The following is a 22187-nucleotide window of genomic DNA, read 5'->3' as shown; positions in this document are numbered from 1 at the left end:
GACTTACACAAGCCAAATATGGGTTAAAGACTTGAGTCTAGGTTTTCTAACACTGTATGTTCTTTATACTAGGTCAAATTTCACCTTATATTCAGGAGAGGAGATGACGTTAATAAAAACAAGAATCAACACCCTTTTCGGAATGGTGGAGAAAGGTTATAGAGGGAGAACAGGGAATAGTAAGGAAATCAATTTGACCCAGGTGGAGGAAGCACTTGGATAGAAAGTTAGCTATTTTTTACAGGCTCAGAGCACACAGGATTTTTAAAGACAAGTAGAGAAGTTTAGTGTTGCATGTGTATTAAAAGGACTGTTTTTGACCAACAGTATGATACAGTTTTATTCAAAGGTAATCAGGCCTCCACTGGTCCTAGATGGATTGCAGAAGGGAGAAAATGAAAATAGGGAGATTATCAAAATGCAACTGTGCATATGGCAGATTCACATCCACAAAGGCCTCAACCATGATGTAGGAGCAAGGTGGGCAAACAGGTGTTGGGAAGAGGAATGGAGATAACTTCAGCTAAGCTCAATCTCTTGTATTTTAAACTTTTGTTGTTAATGGCCTCAAAATGCTTTACATGGAGGTTCTATGTGGAAGAACTTTTCCATGTGGAAGAAGCCCACCTTCAAATCAACTTGACTCAAAATCCACTCCATTCCAGACTAGACCCTCTAATGCAATTACAAATTATTTTTATCTGCCATCTCTTAATAGGAGCCAGAAAACATTTACATTATTGACTATTAGTTGTTTTTAGTACATGATAAGATATAAAGCATTATGAATTAACATTTTGAAGTTATATGTGGAATTCCACATTAGGAAAATAGCATTATAAATACATATGTAAATTTATTAATGCAATGATTTTTAACATATTTCATAATAATCCTTTAAAATTTAATATGATATATTTTATGCTTTGTATGATAATTTCATGTAGATGTTAAGTTTTTTGGAGAACAACTGGAAAAATATCATAAACAGCACAAGGATGCAGTAGCTCTAAGACCCACCAGAAATGTAGGATTGCTGCTTATTGATACAAAGCTGCTAAAAGAAAAACTGATTCCATCACCTTTGCGATGCTTGGAGGTAACTATGAGCTAGGAAACATTTTAATTATAGTCCCTATAATTATCTTACAATTTTCCCCCCACAAATAGCCTATCTTTATGTTGTAGTATTACAAATGTTTAAAATTAACATAACCTACGGGGCATCCTTAATTTCTAAGAAAAGTCTTGTATTCTCTCTGTCCCAGGCATAGTCAGCCTTCACATGAGGGGAGGAAGGGCACTTGCAGGGCTCAGAGTAGCTTCTTACTCCCCATTCTGTTTACCTTTGTTGGAATATTTCAACGCTTCCTGCAGAAGAGATGCCACTCTAACAGCTCAGTGTCCTCATGGGTACACTGGTTGACTTAGGATAGTGAGATCAAGTTTAGGACATCATTTCCTGCTCTGAAACTGTACCTAAAGGTCTGATTATATTTTGGGGAATTGTAGACGTGAGGAAATTTGTACTGATCCTGAATTAACTTTGATGTCTTCCTTTGGAGTCAGAGTATATCTGTAATATTCTCAAATACCTCCGGTGAAACCACGGTATAGAGCAGGGATTGGGAAACCATACCCCACAGGGTAAATCCAGTCTTCCAGCTGTTTTGTACATACAACCATGACAGTTTGCATTTGTATTACCTACAGTTGCTTTCTCACAACAAGGGCAGAGTTGAGTAGTTGTGGCAGAGATGGTATGTCCTGCAAATCTAAAATATTTACCATCTGATCCTTAACAGAAAACCTCTGCTGACCCCTAGTGTAAATGACGGAAGACAGAGCCAATACCTACTAATTTAATTATGATTTATTTAAGCGGCACCTGGGTAGCTCAGTCAGTTGAGCACCCTGCTTTGGTTCAGGTCATGATCTCACAGTTCGTGTGTTCAAGCCCCACATCAGGCTCTGTGCTGACAGGTCAGAGCCTGGAGCCTGTCTTTGGATTCTATTTCTCCCTCTCTCTCTGACCCTCCTCTATTCAGGCTGTCTCTCTCTCTCTCTCAAAAATAAATAAAACATTTTAAAAATTTAAATATTTATTAAAGTGGAAATATTTAAATAGTTATGATTTACGTTTTCTTTTTCTTTCCTAGGTGCTAAATTATATGCTTCCTCGTCAAAGCAAGAAAAAAGTGGATGCCATTATCTCTGAGGCACAAGATGCAGAGTATAAACTTGAATTTGTTCCAACTACCACCATAGAATATGTTAACAGCTTAATATTTCTTGATGAAATTCAGGAAAGGGTGAGTTGATTTTTATATGGCTCAACATTCCAGACCTTGTGGTAGGTAAGGAAGACAAATAAGACAGAGGGACTGAATTGAAGGTCAAAAAACAGATATCAAAATATCAGAACACTTTCAGACAATATAAGTGAACACCCTACATCACAGGAATAATGTCAGCTAACATTGATCAAACTCTTACAACTAGTCAAGAATTGCACTAAATTTTTAAATATATATTACATTTTAATCCTCACAAAAACTTAAGAAGTATAGATAATTTTTATTCTCATTCTGTAGATGAGGAAAAAGACTAAAAAAGGTTATGTTGTCCACGATTACAAAGTTTATTATACGGTAGAGTTTGGGTCTCTGATTGCAAAGCCAGTGCTCTCAATCACAGTTTTGCAGTTCTTCTTGTGATCAGTGATCACGGAACTGTAATCTATATACTGGTCATAAGGGAAGTCTTGACCCTTAATCCATATCTTCATGATAATCAGGCACCTCACCATTAGGAATAAAACCCAATTCAAACTAGCTTACCAGAGGGAGGTGGAGGTTGGGAGAGAACAGTAGATATGGGACTCAGTGGTGGCAGTCAGTGATGGGGTCAACTCACTTCCCCCTTCTCTTTCTCTCTCTCTCTCTTACACACACACACACACACACACACACACACACACACACACACACAGTCCTTTGTCTCCCTTATTTCTTTCTCTCCATAAATTTGGTTTCTTCCTCACAGGATCTTCACTGTGACAGGCAACCTAGTATTTAATTTCGGTTGTCAGTTTTACATAAGCTTTCACTCGTATCAATTGACATTTGAAACAGAGATAAATTATTTTCTTAACCATCTAGAAATTGAAGATATGTTACAAATAAAAATGTACACTGAGTAAGATAAGTCATTAACCACTGGATAGTCTATTACATATTCTTAATAATAAAGGCTATTTCATGTTTCCATAAAAGTAACTTTTATTGAAATATAGTGGACACACAATGTTACATTAGTTTCAGGTGTACAACCTAGTGATTCACTAATTTAGATGTAACAATTTTGTTTCTCGTTTCAAGAAGCAGCATCTTCACAAAAGGGCAGATGATTGTGGCTTTCCCTCAGGTGTACATATACATTATCCCAGGATTCTAAAGATGCCAATTTGTAGTCAATTGGTAGTCATTTAGGTGCTTTGGACAAATAACTATTCCTCAATGAGCTAGCTTAGGCCAAGAGGACTCTAAGGATTCAGTAGTATTTTAAGGAACCCTACCCCCTTCATCAAAAAGGTAAGTAGGCTTAGAAACTTACCAGATCCAGGAATGAGAAGACTGTAGGAAATCCAGGTAGTTCTTTCTCTCCAGCCTTTCTTAGTGCATCTCTCTAAAGATCTGATCTGCTTCTCTTTATCTACAGACCAGCTGCTTCTGCTTCTTTACTCTACAGCAGCAAATATGGCTGACAGCGGCTCCCAAGTTACATGCTACCAAGAGAGAGAGAATCATTCTTTCTCTCTCTCTCTGCCCCCCCATATTAATTTTCAATGTCTATCAAATGCATTCAGCCTCCCACCCCCATCCTGTTATATAAACTATGACAGGGGTTAGGATCATGTTGCAGAGGGTAGATTGCTGTCACTCTGCTCTTCCTGAACAAGAGAGTTGATGTGCCACGCAGAAAACTCAGACTGTGTCCATCCCCACTAAGTTGTCTGTGCATTTCTGGGTGTTGTGTTGGGGAAGGAGTTTCCCTGAGGGAGATGTTCACCATACATGAATAGCTTTTTTTGGGAACTTTATTCATTCAGAAAGTATAGTAAACACTCACTTGCAGGGTACAGGAGTTAAAACAAGGAGTCAGCCTGCGTTCAAGGAGCTCAGAGTCAATAATGAAAGCAAATAATTATTATATAATATGTATAGGTACAGGATACTGTTTTAGGCTGGTGGGGGGGAGTTGTGGTCATTCTTGGCTATGAATCACAGAAGGCTTTGTGGAAGATGGGGTATTCAAGCTATTTCCTAGAATACATCTACTCAGGTAGGATTCCAGGGAGAGGGGAAACCATGTGCATATACCTGAGGCAGCATGACAAGGGCAGGCTGTGGCAGTTGGTACACTCTGGAAAAAGGGTGTTTGATAGAGAAAGCTGATGAAATGTAGCTAAAGCTGTATTTTTCAAGGATACAAGGAATAGATTCTAGTATTAAGTTAGCAGAATTGAAAGGACTAAGCGGGCAACTGAATGTGGGGACAGGAGAAGTCTAAGATCACTCTTGGATATCTTTCTGCAGTGAACAGGTAGACAAGGGTATCATTAACCAGTAACATAATCACTGTCTGACCAGGCCAATTTTGAGAGTGAAAGAGGCCGGAACATTAAGTGTAAACCAAGACACTCTCAGAGAAACGTGGACATATGTTTGTGCCAAATGTAGGAAACATAGGAAGATGAACAGATCTTGGTGTATAGAAACTTAGTTCTATTTATTACTTGTTTAAGATGTTATTAAGGTGTTCAACTTTGGGTTGAAAGAAACAAAGACCCACATAGTTAGCTTAGAAAGATGAGAATATTTATTCTAAGTTTGCAGGGTTATCTTATGGAATCCAAAGGCATGCATAGAGCCTAGCCTTTAAAGAGGACAGGAACTTAGAACTGGAGCAGCATCAATAAACCAAAAAGGCCTTTCTCTGTCCATCTCTCATCTTTGCTCCTCTCTAGAACACTGGTTCTGGAAGGGTGCGCCCAGACCAGCAGCATCAGTATCAGCAGGAAACTCAGAAATGCATATTCTCAGGCTCTATCCTAGATCTTCTGAATCAGAAACTCAGGGGAAGGGCTCAACAATTTGTTGAGCAAGGTGATTGTGAATCTCAAGCTAACAGTTGGGAAGCATTTCTCTGGAAGCCTCTCTGCAGTTCTCTTCTCATGTCAAGGACATGCTTTGTTTCTACATGGAAGCAAATGGTCTCTGCCAACACCTACCATCTAACTCTTTCCACGTTCAGAGAGAGGGCATACTCAGCCCAGTTCACAAAGTCCCAGTTTTGTGCTGCTTGGTTCAGCTTGTGACCAGGAGGTTGGGTCAAGTTGTCCAAACATGGCTGCTCCCTCTATACTATGTGGCAGAGTAGAAGAAAGAAGGCTTCCCCCAAAACTGGAGAGTCCCTTCCTACAAAATTAGGAAGAGCACTGTCCACTCAAGGTAGGACATCAAAGTGAAGACGTTTAATAGTCACTTGAAGGTAGTAGAAGTATTTATTGAAGGTCAGTGGGGAACATGCAGCCAGAACCATGACCTGTGCTCACCTCAGGGGCTGCTCTGGGACAATCCCTGCTCAGCACACATGCCTGGAAGCTCAGATATTACAACTGAGCATCCTCATAGCACATGTTGTCTCTGAAAACTAAATAGTGGCACTATTTACTGTTTAATGCTAAGTGAGAACAAAAGAGAGAGAGAAGGAAAAAATAAACATTTATAAGAGTAATACTAACTGTGCTCAGCTCTGAACAACCTGCCTCCTGGGCCTGATTACCTGGATTGTAGCAATGACAATATTTATCACTTGGCAGGCTTCAGTGAGTTTGATGGTAACGTTAAGCACACGCCTCATGTGCTGGCTATGAGTGTGTGATGTTCACAGTGCACAGTGACTATCTCCTATTAGATAAACCTGAAAGGGAACAATAGGACTCTGATATCTTTAAGAAGGAACCAATGTTTCTGTTTAGATCGAAACTCTTGAAGATGAAGGGAATGTCGTGATTCAAATGTACAAGCTCATTGAACAATATCAAGTTCCCACACCTCCTGAAGACTTTGCTGTTTTCGCTACTATGAAGCCATCCATCGTTGCAGTTCGGAATGCCATTGATAAATCTGTGGGTGACAGAGACACAAGCATTAAGCAGTTTTCTCTGCATTTGGGTAGAGATCTTGAAGACCTAACCAATGAAGTGAATGAAGTAAAGCTCTTAGCACAGGTAAGCTAAAGCAGGATTAAAAAAAAAAATCTGTGAGGGGTCCCTGGGTGGCTCAGTCAGTTAAGCATCTGACTTTTGCTCAAGTCATGATCTCACGGTCCGTGGATTCGAGACCTGCATCAGGCTCTGTGCTGACTGCTCAGAGTCTGGAGCCTGTTTCAGATTCTGTGTCTCCTTCTCTCTCTGTCCTTCCCCCCCTCACACACACACTCTCTCTCTCAAAAAAATAAATAAACATTGAAAAATTAAAAAATAAAAATAAATAAGCTGTGTGAAATTTGACTATTTTAATTCAACTGTTTAAGGATCATATTTCATTTTAATCCAATTTAACTTTTATTTTATTGTGATTTTATTCTAATCAAGTAACAATGTCTTTGAGCTGCTATTTAAAATAGAATGTGTTTCTGAACTTCTAAGTACTGAATAAATTCTAGACCATTGCAAGTAAAGCATATATAATATTTTCTTTCTCCTGACTTGTATTATTTTGAAATGAGTGCTTTTATAACTTTTTAACATATGTTGTAGCTATTGTCACAATTTTAAAGTTTGCTTAGCTACATATTAGAAAATTCCCATTTAGGCAAATGCAGAGTATACATTGATAAATGATAATGAAGAATATTTTGTTAACTTGCAACAATTTTACTACCTAAAAGATACAAGGGGAATTTCTTAAGAGATATCTGGGTGACTCTTACCAGAGGCATGCATGAAAATATAATTTGTAATGACCTACTATTTTATTATTAACATTGACTAAATTTTATCACAGAAGTGTAAATCCATATAATGTTGTAATTAAATAAGAGAAACTGGGAAAATCTCAATGTCCATCAACAGAGGATGATGAAAATGTGTTAGAGTACATTTGCTGTAAGAAATACAATGCAGACATTAAAGCTTATGATATACATTTATACATAATGACATGGAAACATAAAAGTAGCTAACATTTATTGTACACTTACTATGTGTCAAGTATTCTAAGGACTTGCTGTTGTTTTTATTTTTATATGGAAATAGTCCTGTATTTTTCACCCAGAAAAAAAACTGTAATGACTTTACAACTTCATGAATTATCAGCAAATGAAATATACTCAAGTGTCCATTGCTCATGTCAAGAACCATAATGTTACTGCTACCTTTAGGATGCCCTCTAATCACTAGCCCTTTCTTCCTCTCCAAAGGCAGCCACTACCCTCAGTTCTAATGCCATAAATCAATTTTGCCTGTTTATGAACTTCAATTAAACACAGTCATAGAGTATGCCCTTTATTTGATTTTGTTACATTCCTAAGATTCATCTGTGATCCTGTCACTGGATGTAGTTTATCTACCTCTGTTGCTACATAGTTTTTTACTGTATTCTGCAATTTAACTATTCCATGATTGATGGATATTGGGGTTGCTTACAGTTTTTGACAATGGTGAATAATGCCTCTTGGGACATTCTTATATACATTTCCATGTTTTAGCTCAGTTAATTCTCAGAACACCTAAGGTTTTATCATTTACCTTTCATAAAGAAGAAAACAGAAGGACAGCGAAGTTAAGTAACTTACCCAGGGTCACACAAATAACACCTCAGACAAGCTTAAACAGTCTACTTCCAATGGTTGATAATTTCCTATTAACTATATAAATGCATGTGGATTGTTATAGAGAGCAAATGCCAACAAGTGCTTCCTGTGTGATCAGGCATTGTAGAAAGCATGATGCACACACACAGAAGTGACAGCAGAGGTTCTCTCCAGCAAGTGCTTCTTTCATAGAGGGGTTGGAATGAATTCATTATCACTCTTGAGCAAAGAACTACAACTTTATTATTTTCATGAATGATACCATCCTGCTGTCAAGACCTCTATTCCTGCTGATGGAGAGAGCTGGAGTAAAAAAACCCTATGTGTGACAGTTGGTAATAACTCAATTTATTTCAGTTTGAAATGTCCATTTCATTCTAGCTTGGTCTCTTTTTGATAGATTTTAATTCAATTCACAATGCCTCTTGGACATTTCTTCACCCCTGCCACCAGCGTCTCCTACCTCTTGCTCCCTAGGTGGAAGTCTGCATTTCCTTCTGGTGGATGGAAGGAGGGGGCACCCATTCCTCTTGCTGCTTTCTGGACCACAGCACTTCCAGTGCAGTTTGGCTGCGTGGGGCCTGGTTGTCCCAGACAGCTGTTAGCTAAGGGTCCTTCTTGATTCTTTAGGTACCATTGACCCCTGATGCTGCAGTCCATCATTTCTGCCGTAGTCCACAATCTCAAGTGATGTGGCCTTCTCATCCTGACCTCAGACTGCTTCTGGCCCACCAGTCCTTGCAGCAGTTCCCATCACTAGAATCAAGTCACATGAGAACTTCATGATCCCCTGCATGCCACACCAAGTCGTGAGGCACCAGAGTGTTAACACAAGGCCCTTCTGCCTAGACATTTCCCTTAGCTTTTCCTAGAACATGTTGCCAGTTTGAATGCAGTACCATATTGAATCAGGGATTAGCCTCCCAAGCTATGGCTATAATAGTTCTCAGATTATTCCAATTTCTCAGATTCTCCCGAACCTAGTTAGGTGTTTCTTCTTAGCATCTGAACCTTTTCATTCCCCTTCACTGCGAAGAGTTTCAACCCCAGAAAAACTTATGTCTGACCACTTGTCCTTTATCTTCTCTCTTCTTACCTCTCAGAAATCAAAGGGCTTTCTATTTCTTTTATTGTAAAAAGATAATTTCCCTTATACTGTATACTTTTCTTTCTCTTCCCTATTGCATGCACCTCTCCTTACCTGAAGTCATGTTAGTTGAAGAAGTGTAGGAAATGAAAGTAGATGAGGCAAAATATATTAGGTCCTATTTAAAAACAATGGTGTTCTCATGACACTTCTTTATACATTTCTATACTTTTTATGATGTACATATATTGCTTTTAAATGCAATAAAAACAGCCACTTTAACATTTTCTAAAAATCAGAGTGAAAAAATATTTTTTGAAAATGTTTATGAATTCACTTAATTTAATGGTCCATATGAAAAATAGGAATGACTAATCACAAATTATCTCAATTTTACAGGATCCACAGATCTTAGATATTACTGCTGACCAAGACAAAATAAAGCTCATGTTGCACGATCTGCAGTTAGTTCTAGATGATCTTCAAAAACGTGCGTTTCAATATAAATCCTATCAGAAAAATTTTAAGGTAAGGGCAGCTCTATACATCTGTTCTTAAAATATATTCATAGAAATGGAATTGATACACAAGCACCCTCAGCAATGTAATTCTAAACATTCAATATTGGGATGCCTATGTGTAGGTACTGTGCTGGAATGGCCTGAAATGCAAATATGAAGTGTTCTCTGCATTTGAAGTGTGTAAAGATTGGTATACATGAGAGAAAAAATGTCTTTGTTAATATAAAATAATGATGAGTTATAGATAAACCCTCAGACCAGGGACTACAGTTTCTATGTTGAAATATGTAGGTTGGGGGCGCCTGGGTGGCTCAGTTGGTTAGGTGTCAGACTCTGGCTCAGGTCATGATCTCATGGTTTGTGGGTTTGAACCCCACGTTGGGCCTTGTGGTGACAGTTCAGAGCCTGGAGCCGGGTTCAGATTCTGTGTCTCTCCCTCTGCCCATCCCCTGCTCATGTTCTGTCACTCTCTATCTCTCAAGAATAAATAAACATTAAAAAAATTTTTTTAAATAAAAATAAAAAAATAAAATATGTATGTAGATTTTTAATTGTGGTCCATTAAAGCCCCTCTAGCCTTTCTTAAGTAATATTCAAACTTACTTTACATTCCTGTGTGTGTTATGATTCCACAAATATTGCCTGATTTGCCCTGGTTTGATGTGCTAGTTTAGTGAAAGAAGAGACTTTGGCTAAGCCAGGGGATAGTCGGATCCCCAAAAGAGGGTAGGTTTCAAAGACTAAATGATATGCCTCAAAAAATGAAGAGAAATGAGTAAAAGCTATAAGGGCCAAAGAGACCAAGAAGAAAAGAGAATAGAAAAGAAAAAGATCCTAGGGTCAAAACCAGGGAACCCCCAGCAGTGAAAGAGGTCTCACTGGAGTTAGTCTCCCCAACAGTCTTGGAAGAATGATTGGATCTCACAAGGGAATGTACCTGTTTTCCAGAGCCCCAAATGGATGGACAGAAAGTGTTATGAGGAGCTCTTCACTCCAGAGCCCAGGGCTTGGTGGAGCCAATCTGAAAAATAATGGGTGTGGCACTGGACAATGTGACTTGTGCAGTACTTGAGATTTGTACATTGGAGAACTAGGATTCAAAATTGTTCCCAGGTTGAGTTAACTAACCTACAAGAGGACTAACTATAGGATACTATGCAATAGCATCTGAGGTATCAAGGAAACATTGCTTGATAAAAACTTATAACTAACAGGTTGGCACTTCTTGGGTCAGAAAGGATAACACTGCTTGAGACAGAGCCTAAAATAAGTGTGTCCCCCTCTCTCCACCCTCTGTATCTATACTTGATTAATTCTTCTTTCATGATTAACTCAGGTCTAACCTTCCTTCTGCATCTCTCAATCATTTGGGAGATAGGAGTGAACACCTAATTGGCCTAAGAAATTATTTCTAATTCTTATTGAAGACAGAGTTAGATCCCTAATGTCAGGATGATGCTGGACCCATACAATGAGTTTGGAAGTATTCCTACCTCTTCAGTTTTCTTGGAAAAGTTTGAGAAAGATTGGCATTAATTCTTCTTTAAATGTTTGGCAGGATTCACCAGTAAAGCCATCTGCTCCTGGAGCCATGTGCTTTTGGACTTTTCTGTGTTGGGAGGTTTTTGATTATTGGTTCAACTTCCTTATTTGTTGTTGGTCTACTTAGATTAATTTCTATTTTTTCCCGACTCAGTCTTGGTAGGTTATATCTTTCTAGGAATTTGTCCATTTCTTTTAACTGACTTAATTTAATTTGCTACCATAAAATGTGTTCATAGTAGTCTCTTATAATCTTTTGTATTTCCGTGGATTCAGGTGTAGTATTTCATCTGATTTTATTTATTTGAGCATAATCTCTTTTTTTCCTAGTTTAGTTGGATGTTTTGAAAAACCAATTCTTAATTTCTTTGATCTTTTCTATTTTTCTAGTCTCTATTTCATTTGTTTCTACTCTGATCTTTATTTCCTTCCTTCTACTAACTTTGGGCTTAATTTGTTCTTCTTTACAAGTTCCTTCTTGTGCAAAGTTGAGATATTTCCATTTTTTAAATATATGCATGCATCACTATAAACTTCCCTCTCAGAACTGCTTTTTCAGTATCCCAGAGGTTTTGACATACTGTTTTCCATTTTCATTTGTTTCAAGATTTTTTTTTTTATTTCTCTGGTTTCCCCTTTGACCTACTGGTTGTTCAAGAGTATGTTGTTTAGTTTCCACATGCTTGTAAATCTGCCAGCTTTCCTCTTGTTGATTTCTAGTTTCAAACTATTGTGTTTGAGAAAGATACTTGGTGTGATTCTAATCTTAAATTTGCTGACTTTTTTGTGGCCTATCATATGCTCTGCCCTGGGGAATGTTCCATGTGCACTTGAAAAGAATGTGTATTCTGTTGCTGTTGGATTGAATATTCAAAGCTTTAGCTTATCACAGGGCTCAGTTTCTGTGCAAACAACCCCCCTGGGGATTTGCTCACTTCTAAGCCAACGCAGTTTTAAGATACTTCTCATGAAAACAGCTTCTTCAGATTTTCTTGCGGTCTTTCTCTCTATGGAGTTTATATACAGCCCACAGGGTCAGAAGGTAGTAAGAAACCAGTCTGTTCTTTCTATCTTAAATCTCCCCAGCCCCTCCACCAGCTACTTCACAGACATCTCTCTCTTCTGTCATCTAGGTATACATGTCCCAAATAAAATCAGTACCTCCAAAGACTCATTTGTTTTCCTAAAAAGGCCAGGCATGTATGATCCAACTTGAAAAAGAATGCCCATGGTATTCATAATATTTATGTCTTTGCAGAATATTTAAGTTTTAAGAAAATATAAAGAGTTATATTTTATCACTCAAATGGAAAATTGAATATAATTGGGGTATGTGATTTGTTTTATTTTTTTAATTTCTTTCTATCTCTCTTTTTCTTTCCTCATTTAGGACCCACCCATATTCTGCTAAGTGTCACTATATCAAGAATTACTAATAGGAGGGTAACGTAAGATCTTTGTATCTGAAAACTAAATACTGAATTTTGCTTATTATATTTTTAAAGATAGAAGTATCCAGGTTTGAAGCTTTGGAAGAAGTTAGTGCTGAATTGAAGCTCAAACAATTGCTCTGGGATTCTTTATCTGAATGGGATCAACTCCAACAAGAATGGTTAAAGGTAAAACACACAAACACACATAACCCCCCAAAAAACCTCTCAATCCTGAAATCACTTTTTATTAATTAAGTTTAAAATCCTAATAATATGAATTATGATCTTTAACAATCTAGAATAGTCTTAATTCAATAAAGTATGCAACATTATTATTTTATGAGAATTATTATCAGCTTTCCAGTGAAATGCACAAAGGTCTCTCTGTCACTATATACCACAGAGCACAATGCATTCTTGTAAGGTAGGCTTCTTGAGTCCTCCATTTAAGAAGGCTAAATGAAGGAAACATCAAAAAACTTCACTGCATGACACTTAGCTGCTTTGTGGCTTCTGAACACAGTGTTGTCATGATACACTACACCAAAGTGTTCTTGAGGATTGTAGAATTTTATTTGTGATAAATCTACACACTTTAGATTTCTGTTAGCTTAGGTTTCTGTTCTTGTTTTGAAGAAAAAAAAAAGGAAGCCATTCTGTTCACTGTGATAGAATAGAATTGCAGTAATGAGCTCTTAGCTCAACAGTAAATTACGTTAATTAGGGGGCCAAGGACCAACAGCCACCATAGAATTTGGTTTCTAGGGTCTACCCTAGAAAAATTCATATCTTGATAAGAGTCAACCCTCTATAAGGCAGAATAGATAACCATCTATTCTTTTAAGTGTGATATGGACATGTTAGAAATATCATCAACTTTACAAATATTGTTTTTGCACTTGCTCATTCAGCCTACTTGTGCTGATAACTATAATTAGAAGTCACATGTCTGGGTTAAACACCAGTGACATAGAAAATGTTTGCCAGACAGCAGTCTAAGTGCGGGCATACCAGTAGAGAACAAAAAGGACAAAGTCCAAACCCTCACAGAATTTATCTTTTGGTGAGGAAAACAGAAAACAAACATATACATGCTACAATATCAGAGATTGTAAGTGCTCCTGTAGAACTCCTTTATCACTTACCTCAGAAGTAGAAAATGTTACTGAGGAGTAAAGAAAAAACTTAGAGAGTTTTCTCATTACCACCATAGTTTAGAACAGAAGCTTCAAAAATGGGATGATTTCATCAGAGGAAACACACAAAAAGACCCATTAAGGGACAGAAAGGAAAGTTGAACCTAGAAAGAAAGACAGAAAAATGAAGGTTTATATATAACATATTAGTTTCAAATGTACAATGTAACAATTTAATATCTGTGTATATTGTGAAATGATCGCTATAGTAAATGCATTTAACATCTAGTGCCGTATATGATTTGGAAAAGTTTTTCCCTCTGATGAGAACTTTTAAGATCTATTCTCTTAGCAACTTTCAAACGTGTAATATAGAATTGTTAACTATAGTTACCGTGCTGCATATAAAATGTCCATGACTTATCTGTTTTATAACTAGAAGTTTATATCTTCTTAGTCCTTCACCCATCCCACCTACCTCCACCTCTATCTCTGGCAACCACCAGTCTGTTCTCTGTATTTGTTTCTCTTCATTTTATTTTGTTTTATTTTATTTTATTTATTTATTTTTCAATTCCTCACAATTTTATTTATATATCAAATATAGTCCCAATCAAAATCCTAGGTTTGAGTTTTGTGGTAATTGACAAGCTGATTCTAAGATTTATATGGATGGGTGCCTGGGTGGCTCAGTCAGTTAAGCATCCAACTCTTTTTTTCTTTTTCTTTTTTTTTTTTTTAATTTTATTTCTAGGAAAGAGAGAGAGAGAGAGACAGCGAGAGCAGGGGAGGGTCAGAGAGAGAGGGAGACACAGACTCTGAAAGAGGCTCCAGGCTCTGAGCTGGCAGTCAGCACAGAGCCCGACGCGGGGCTCGAACTCACGAACTGCGAGATCATGACCTAAGCGAAAGTCGGACGCTTAACCGACTAAGCCACCCAGGCACCCCAAGCATCCAACTCTTAAACTCAGCCCAGTCCTGATCTCAGGGTTGTAAGTTTGAGGCCCATGTCGGGCTCCTCACTGGATGTAGACACTTTTTTTTTTTTTTTATTGTCAAATTGGTTTCCATATAACCCAGTGCTCATCCCCAAAGGTGCCCTCCTCCATGCCCATCTCCCCCCTCCCCCCCACACCCATCAGTCCTCAGTTTGTTTATCAGCATTCAAGAGTCTCTCATGGTTTGCCTCTCTCCCTTTTCCCCACCATTTCCCCCCTTCTTCTCCCCCATGGTCCTCAGTTAAGTTCCTCCTAATCCTCCTATACGTGCAAACATATGATATTTGTCCTTCTCTGCCTGACTTATTTCGCTCAGTATAACACCCTCATTTTGTTTTGTTTTAGATTGCACACGTACGTGAGATCATACAGTATTTGTCTTTCTCTGTTTATATAACTGAGAAGGATATGTATAGATACATGTATATTTTGGGGTACATCTTTGAATCATTTATATTAAAAGGGTAAATAATCAAATAATAGGAGACTACTGGGTGAGAAATTTCTAGTTAGCAAGTGTAAGAAGTGGCTATTTATCTTTTTACAAGAGTTGGCTCTTGGGAATAAATTACAGGGATTGCAGTACTGCATTTGATGATGTGGGAGATAAGAACATGAAAGGAATAAACAAGCGAAGCCTGATACACTACTGGCAATCTTAATAAGTAAAGCCATTTTCAAAAGTATAGAGCTAACTTGGATTAACAATTTAACTACTGGAATATCTGAGTAAAGTAAAAAAAAACTTTACTATTTCAAGGTTGCCATTATCACATGGCTTAACTTTTTTTCTTTCTAATTTTTATAGTCCAAATTTGACTGCTTGGATCCAGAAGTCCTAAATAGTCAAGTTTCTAAATATGCCAAATTTGTGACTCAGTTGGAAAAAGGCTTGCCACCCAACAGCGTGGTTCCCCTGCTAAAACAGAAGGTGGAAAAAATGAAAGAAAAGGTAAGTTTGGTAGAAATTATTTTAAAAACTTCAGGTAAGTCAATGCATCACTACCTGATGCTAAGGAGACCAAAGTCAGAAATTCTCCCCTGTTTAAATTAACTTAGCAGAGAGAAAAGGAACAGACCAATTCAATTTTTTCAGAGACAGATCGCATCCTTATCTTCAGTTGGCCACATCATGAATTGAATACCTAGGTTGAAGGGACATTCAGAGTAAGTTTCCCACATGGTAGGGAGCTTAGTGCAGGAATGGGCCAGAGGTATGGCAAGATACTGACCCACTCAGCCCTTAGACAGCCAAATGAGGCTAGTGCAGTCTTGTCCACTTATACCACCACACCAAACACATATGCCATTTTCTAGACGTGCCATGATGTGAGGGTTGAGAAGCCCAGCAGTGGGTTTGCGAGGCTAGCTCTTTGAAACCTAATGCTGCTGAACTAGTACTTGAAATGGGAAAGAAAGGGGTTATGACGTTATCCTTTTAAGCAGTTTTAGACTTCTTAAAAAAGAGGAGATAAAGGACTAAAAGAAGGCATGGGTAGGAAAAGTAAGCAAAACTTCAGGCACAAGAGGCAATTTTTCCCAAAGAAGAGTGTTTTTGCAGCTTCTCCCTCTTCCGCTTTACAATACCTAGTCAAAACACTTTCCCAAAGTTACTTACGTTAGCCTCTTTCTTCTTCATTGCCCTTTATGTGGTTATATCATACAATTGAAAACAAATCTAGTTGTCATAGTCTTTGTTCCATTTTGCAATCCTTCAAAGTTCTGGTTGATTTTTTTTTTTAAAAAAAGTTGTATATAATAAAAGACATGTCTTGTGGTATACAGTTCCGTGGGTTTGTACAAATGGGTAGAGTCCTGTATCCAACACAACAGTACTATACAGAATAGTTCCATCACCCCGCAATTTCCTATCTGCTGTTCTTTGTCATCAGTCCCTCCTTCCATCCCAGCCCTAGGCAACCACAGACCTGTTTTCTGTCCCTAAAGTTCTTCATTTCATATATGTTATAAAGGAATAATACAATATACAGTCTTGGGTGTCTGGCAGTGTTCACTTAGAAAAATACATTTAAAATGCATCTAGGTACTTATATTCAGAATATATAACACACTCTTATAACTCAAAATAAAAGGAGAAATAGCCCTTTAAAATGGGCAAAGGATTTGAATAGACAGATCCCCAAAGGAGATACATGAAAAGATACTGAACATCATTAGCCATCAGGGAAATGCAAATCAAAGTTACAATGAGATACCAGTCCATACCCACTAGAATGGCTACGATAAAAAGGATAGACTATATAGTAAGTGTTGATGAGGATCTGGAACAATTTGAATCCTCCTATGTTGCTGGTGGAATTATAAAGTGGTACAGCTTCTTTGGAAAACGGTTTGGCAGTTTCTAAGAGAAACTAATATCTAAGAGATATATTTTTGGCATATATCTAAGAGAATTGAAAATATTTATTTACACAAACATTTGCATATGAATGTTCATAGCAACATTATTCATAATAGCTAAAAATGAGAAACACCCAAATGTTATCGACTAATGACTGAATCAACAAAATGTAATATATCCATATGATGGAATACTATTCAGCCATAAAAAGGAATGAAGTCCTGATGCATGCTACAGTATAGATGACGCTGAAAACATACTACGTGAAAAAAAACAGTCATAAAAAGACTACATAGCATATGGTGTCATAGATATGAAATGTTCAAAATAGAGAAATACATAGAGAAAGTAGGTTCGTGGTTACCAGGCACTGTGGAAAAACAGAAGTGCATGATGATAGTTAATGGGTATGGGGTTTCCTTTTGGGATAATACGAGGGTGATACGTAGTTAATAGTGGTAGTTCTAAAATTAGATAGTGGTAATAGTTGTGCATCTCTGTGAATTAGCATATCTTAAAAAAGGATTCTTCCATGTTGTTATGTGAATCAACAGTTTGTTAATTTTTATTACTGAGTCATATTCCATTGTATAGATTATGCCATTGGTTTATCCATTCACCCATTGAAAGAGTTATGATCAGTTTTATGGTGATTATTTTTTAATATAGTTTATTGTCAAGTTGGTTTCCATATAACACCCAGTGCTCATCCCAACAAGTGCTCTCCTCCATGCCCATCCCCCATTTTCTCCTCTCCCCCAACCCCATCAACCCTCAGTTCTCAGTGTTTATGGTTTGCCTATAGTGATTATTAATAAGCTACGATACACAGTGATATACAGCTTTTTGAGTGGACATGGGGTTTTGCTTCACTTGGGTAGATAACTAGGAGTGGGATTACTAGGTGGCCTGGTAAGTATGTGTACATATATGTTTATAAGAAACCCAGCCAATTGTATTTCAAAGGGCTGTGACAATTTGCCTTCCCACAGGCAGTATGTGAGAATTCTAACCCTTTCTCAGCCTCCCCAGCACTTGTTCTCGTTGGGGAGGGCTTTGTGTGGTGTGGGTTGGCTTTCATTTTAGTCACTCTGGTAAATGTATAGAAGCATCTCATAGTGGTCACACTTTGCATTTTTCTAGTTACTAATGATGTGGAGCATCATTTTTTTAATGCTTCTCCTCCATCCTTTTATCTTTTTTGGCTGAAATGTTAGTTTGGCTCTTTGCCCAATTTTTAATTTAGTTGCTTGTTTTGTTATTGTGTTTTAAGAGTTCTTTATCTAATCTGGATCCAAGTCCTTTTCAAACATGTAACTTGAAAATATTTTTTCCCAGTCAGTGGCTTGTCTTTTGAGTCCCTTGCCAGTGACTTTCAGAGCACAGACAGTTTTTTTTTTTTTTTTTTACAAATAGTTTATTGTCAAATTAGTTTCTACATAACACTCAGTGCTCATCCCCAAAGTGCCCTCCTCCATGCCCATCCCCCCCTCCCCCCCACATCCATCAGTCCTCAGTTTTTGTCAGCATTCAAGAGTCTCTCATGGTTTGCCTCTCTCCCTTTCCCCCACCATTTCCGCCCTTCTTCTCCCCCTTGTTCCTCCGTCAAGTTCCTCCTAATCCTCCTATACGGAGCACAGACAGTTTTAACTTTAATAAAGTTCAATTTATGTTTTTTGCTTTTATGAATTATCTTTTTAGTATAGTATCTAAAAATGTTTTGCCAAACTTAAGAGTCACACATATTCTTCTATATTTTCCTCTAGAAGTTTCATAGTTTTTCTTTTTTTACATTAAAGTTTATGATTTATTTTGAGTTATATTGCATAAAATGTGACATATATGTCAAGGTTTACATTTTTTATATATTGACATCCATTTGATCCAGGACCATTACTTAAAAAGACTATCCTTTCTCCATTGAACTGCCCTTGCACCTTTGCCAAAACTCAGCTGGCTATATTTTTTAGTCTATTTCTGGGTTTCACTCTGTTTTATTGTTCTGAGTCTATTCTTTCACCAGTACTACACTGTCTTGATGACTATAGCTAGTAAGTCTTGAAATCAGGTAGGTATAAGTCCTCCAAATTTGTTCTTTTTTTACAACTGTTTTGTGTATTCTAATTCCTTTACCTTTCCATCTGAATCTTAGAACTAGGTTGTCGATATACATAAAAAATTGCTGGGGATTTTTGAAGGATTGTTGAATCTATAGATCAAATTGAAGAGAACTGACATCTAAACAGAGTGAATTTTCCAATCTGTTACCAGCATATCTCTTCATTTAGTTAAGTCTTCTTTTATTTTTTTCATTGAAGTTTTATAGTTTCAACATATAGATTCTGCATGTATTTTATTAGATTTATAACTAAGTATTCTTGACGGTATCCTAAATAATATTGTTTTTAATTTCAAATTTCAATTGTTCATTGCTGCTATATAGGAATACTATTGGCCTTTGTATACTGATCTTATATCCTGTGATCTTACTAAATTCACTTTTTATTTTTAGGGAATTTTTGTACATTAAAATGAATTGGGAAGTGTTTCTTCCTCTTCTTTTTTCTGGAGGAGATGTGTAGAATTAGCATTATTTCTTTATAAGTTTAACACAATTCACCAGTGAAGCCATTGAAGCATGAAGTTTTCTTTTTTGGAAGGTGTTCCTACCTCAGCTGTAGTAATGAGCCCAGAACATATTTCTTTCACTTCCGCTTGAGTAGAGCTTTTATTTTTCCAGTTCTGTTTCTCCAGTTATATACAGGAATCTACAACAGGGTATTACCAGTGTTTAAAATGACTGTTTGCTGCTCACTTCCCTGACATTAAGTCTTTTGCTCCTTAAGGAAACTAGGAGAAATGGGTTGGTTAGAGTTATAATAGTAGCTGTTATTTTCCATCCCCAGGCAGCACTATCAGGTAGGCTTTCTTATGATTCTCCTCAGTCTTCCCTGTGAATACTTCTATTTGTAGCCCCCAGGGACTTCACACTCCCATGCTACCCCTTGCTCACTCTTTAGCAATTTATTTTTAAAATTTAGCTGAGGGGCGCCTGGGTGGCTTAGTCGGTTAAGCGTCCGACTTCTGCTTGGGTCATGATCTCGCGGTTCGTGGGTTCGAGCCCCGCGTCTGGCTCTGTGCTGACTGCCAGCTCAGAGCCTGGAGCCTGTTTCAGAGTCTGTGATTCCTTCTCTCTCTGACCCTCCCCTGCTCATGCTCTCTCTCTCTCTCTCTCTCCTAGAAATAAATAAAAACATTAAAATAAAATAAAATAAAATAAAATTTAGCTGAATCTTCTTCCTAGCTTAAATGGCAACCCAAGGCATCTGTCCTCAGTAAGCAAATTCTCAGGTCCTGTTTTCTTGCTGTGGAGAAACCAGCCTCTCCCCAAATTTTGAGTTTGCTGGTTGCCCTGAAACCTTAATTTTTTGATGGGCTCAATAGAAGTTATTATTTTTTAATTTGTCCATTTTTTCTTTTTGTAAGAGTGTAAGTAGTTTCATTCCAATTCTCTACATTCCTGAATTGAAACCAGAAGCCTTGAGCTATGTTTTTAAGATAAAAGCATGGTGCCTTTGAGAGTGTTTGCCTTCCAGCTTCCAGTTATCACTGACTTGAGGAACCCAACTTTGAAGCCGAGACATTGGGCAGCTATTGAACAAACAGTTGACGCCACCCTAGTGGATCTTGAAATTCCATTAACCTTGGAGAAGCTCTCTGAGTTGCATGTTTTTGATTTTGGCCAAGAAATCCAGGACATTTCTGGACAGGCTTCTGGAGAAGCTGCCTTAGAAATAATTCTTAAGAAGGTAAATATGAAAAATATATATTCTTAAGATCAGGGAATATTAAGGTTTTTGTATTCAGCATAAAGATCACCAACTTTTGATTCATCTAGATATATTTTTCAACATTGCAGGTTCACCTTCTCATTATCAGTCATCCTTCTGTTGTTTCACTACATTTATTATCATTATCATTATCATCAGTACTTTTATCAATATCTTCTTTCTAGTTAGCTTATAGCCCAACAGGAACTTATTGACAACAAAGCTTGAAATTTGCATGCCTATTTAAAAAAACACATACCAAGGAAGATCTTTTATAGCAAAATAAATTATCTTTCAAACCACTGAAAAAAAAAAAACCTGTGTGAAGTGCTACAAAAAACAGTGAAAAGATTTCCCTACTTATACTACTTACCTCCTTATCCTAAAATACACACATACCTACAAATCACCTGTGTAAAAAATTATTTTCCTTACATTTTTTTATATTTCCTTTATCTTAAAGCATAAAGTGGTAAAGGGTACACATTAACGTATCACAAGTTATTCATATGTATTAATGTTTGTCAATAAAATTTAGCTAATCACTATCCTTTAACCAATAAGAGGATAAGAGTTTTAAAGGCAGTCAGGAGGACAATGGGATAATTATGGAATTTTCACTTATTTCATTCTACATACATTTATTGAGTGTCTAAACACAAATTTAGGTGTTCTAAGATTTAAATTATTTCTAAGGTGGAAGATTCTTGGAAAACAACTGAATTTGTTGTTCTCCCTCACCGTGACTCCAAAGATGTGTTTATCCTGGGCGGCACAGATGACATACAGGTGAGTACCCGGGTTATTGAAAACCTATGGTAAAGATTCTGGTCAGAACCTCTCCTGAATCTTCTATAGGAGGTTATGATGGAGGAATGAAATATGAGTTACTAAATAAGAAAAAATCTAATTGGAAAGACAAAATATGAATAAATGACATAAATGAGTATATATGAAATATTTAGCAAAGCAATAAAAATGGTATGCATTTAAAAATATTATGATCCTGCAGTTAACTGTTGAGGAATTTAGAAAAGCAGGAGATAATTTATGGCTGAAGTGATCAGAGAACACTTCCTAAACCAACCAAGACATGCTGGACCTGAAAGAGTAAATGGAATTTGACAGGCATAGATGAGAATGAAGAGCATTTCAAACCATTTAAATGAGGCAAAAAAAACAACAAAAACAAAACAAAACAAAAAAAAACCCATGAACAAGCATTTCAGATTTATAACACACTAGGAAACTAAGTTCACTTGAATTTTTTGAAATGAAGAGTAGATGGCCATACTCTATGAACAACAGAAGAAATCTAATCCATGTGTTTGGAATATTCTTTGTGACTTAAAATCCAAGGGCACTTTTGTTTAACAAAAGGATCTGTGTCTTATGGC

At 37.1% G+C, this 22187-nt stretch overlaps 1 protein-coding gene across 1 annotated transcript in view; it reads left to right on the top strand.

Moving 5' to 3' along the window:
* DNAH6 (dynein axonemal heavy chain 6) overlaps window positions 1-22187 on the top strand; it is a 215350-nt gene that overhangs the window by 50544 nt on the left and 142619 nt on the right. The window contains exons 13-20 of the mRNA XM_039217619.1: window positions 948-1099; window positions 2160-2312; window positions 6044-6295; window positions 9368-9496; window positions 12537-12650; window positions 15407-15550; window positions 20557-20769; window positions 21487-21579. Coding sequence (XP_039073550.1) covers window positions 948-1099; window positions 2160-2312; window positions 6044-6295; window positions 9368-9496; window positions 12537-12650; window positions 15407-15550; window positions 20557-20769; window positions 21487-21579 — 1250 coding nt within the window. The remainder of the gene's footprint in view (window positions 1-947; window positions 1100-2159; window positions 2313-6043; window positions 6296-9367; window positions 9497-12536; window positions 12651-15406; window positions 15551-20556; window positions 20770-21486; window positions 21580-22187) is intronic.

This window comes from Hyaena hyaena, unplaced genomic scaffold, assembly GCF_003009895.1.
Source record: "Hyaena hyaena isolate Hyena2069 unplaced genomic scaffold, ASM300989v1 scaffold_699, whole genome shotgun sequence".
Classification (NCBI taxonomy): domain Eukaryota; kingdom Metazoa; phylum Chordata; class Mammalia; order Carnivora; family Hyaenidae; genus Hyaena; species Hyaena hyaena.
This window is presented reverse-complemented; position numbering and strand designations above follow the sequence as displayed.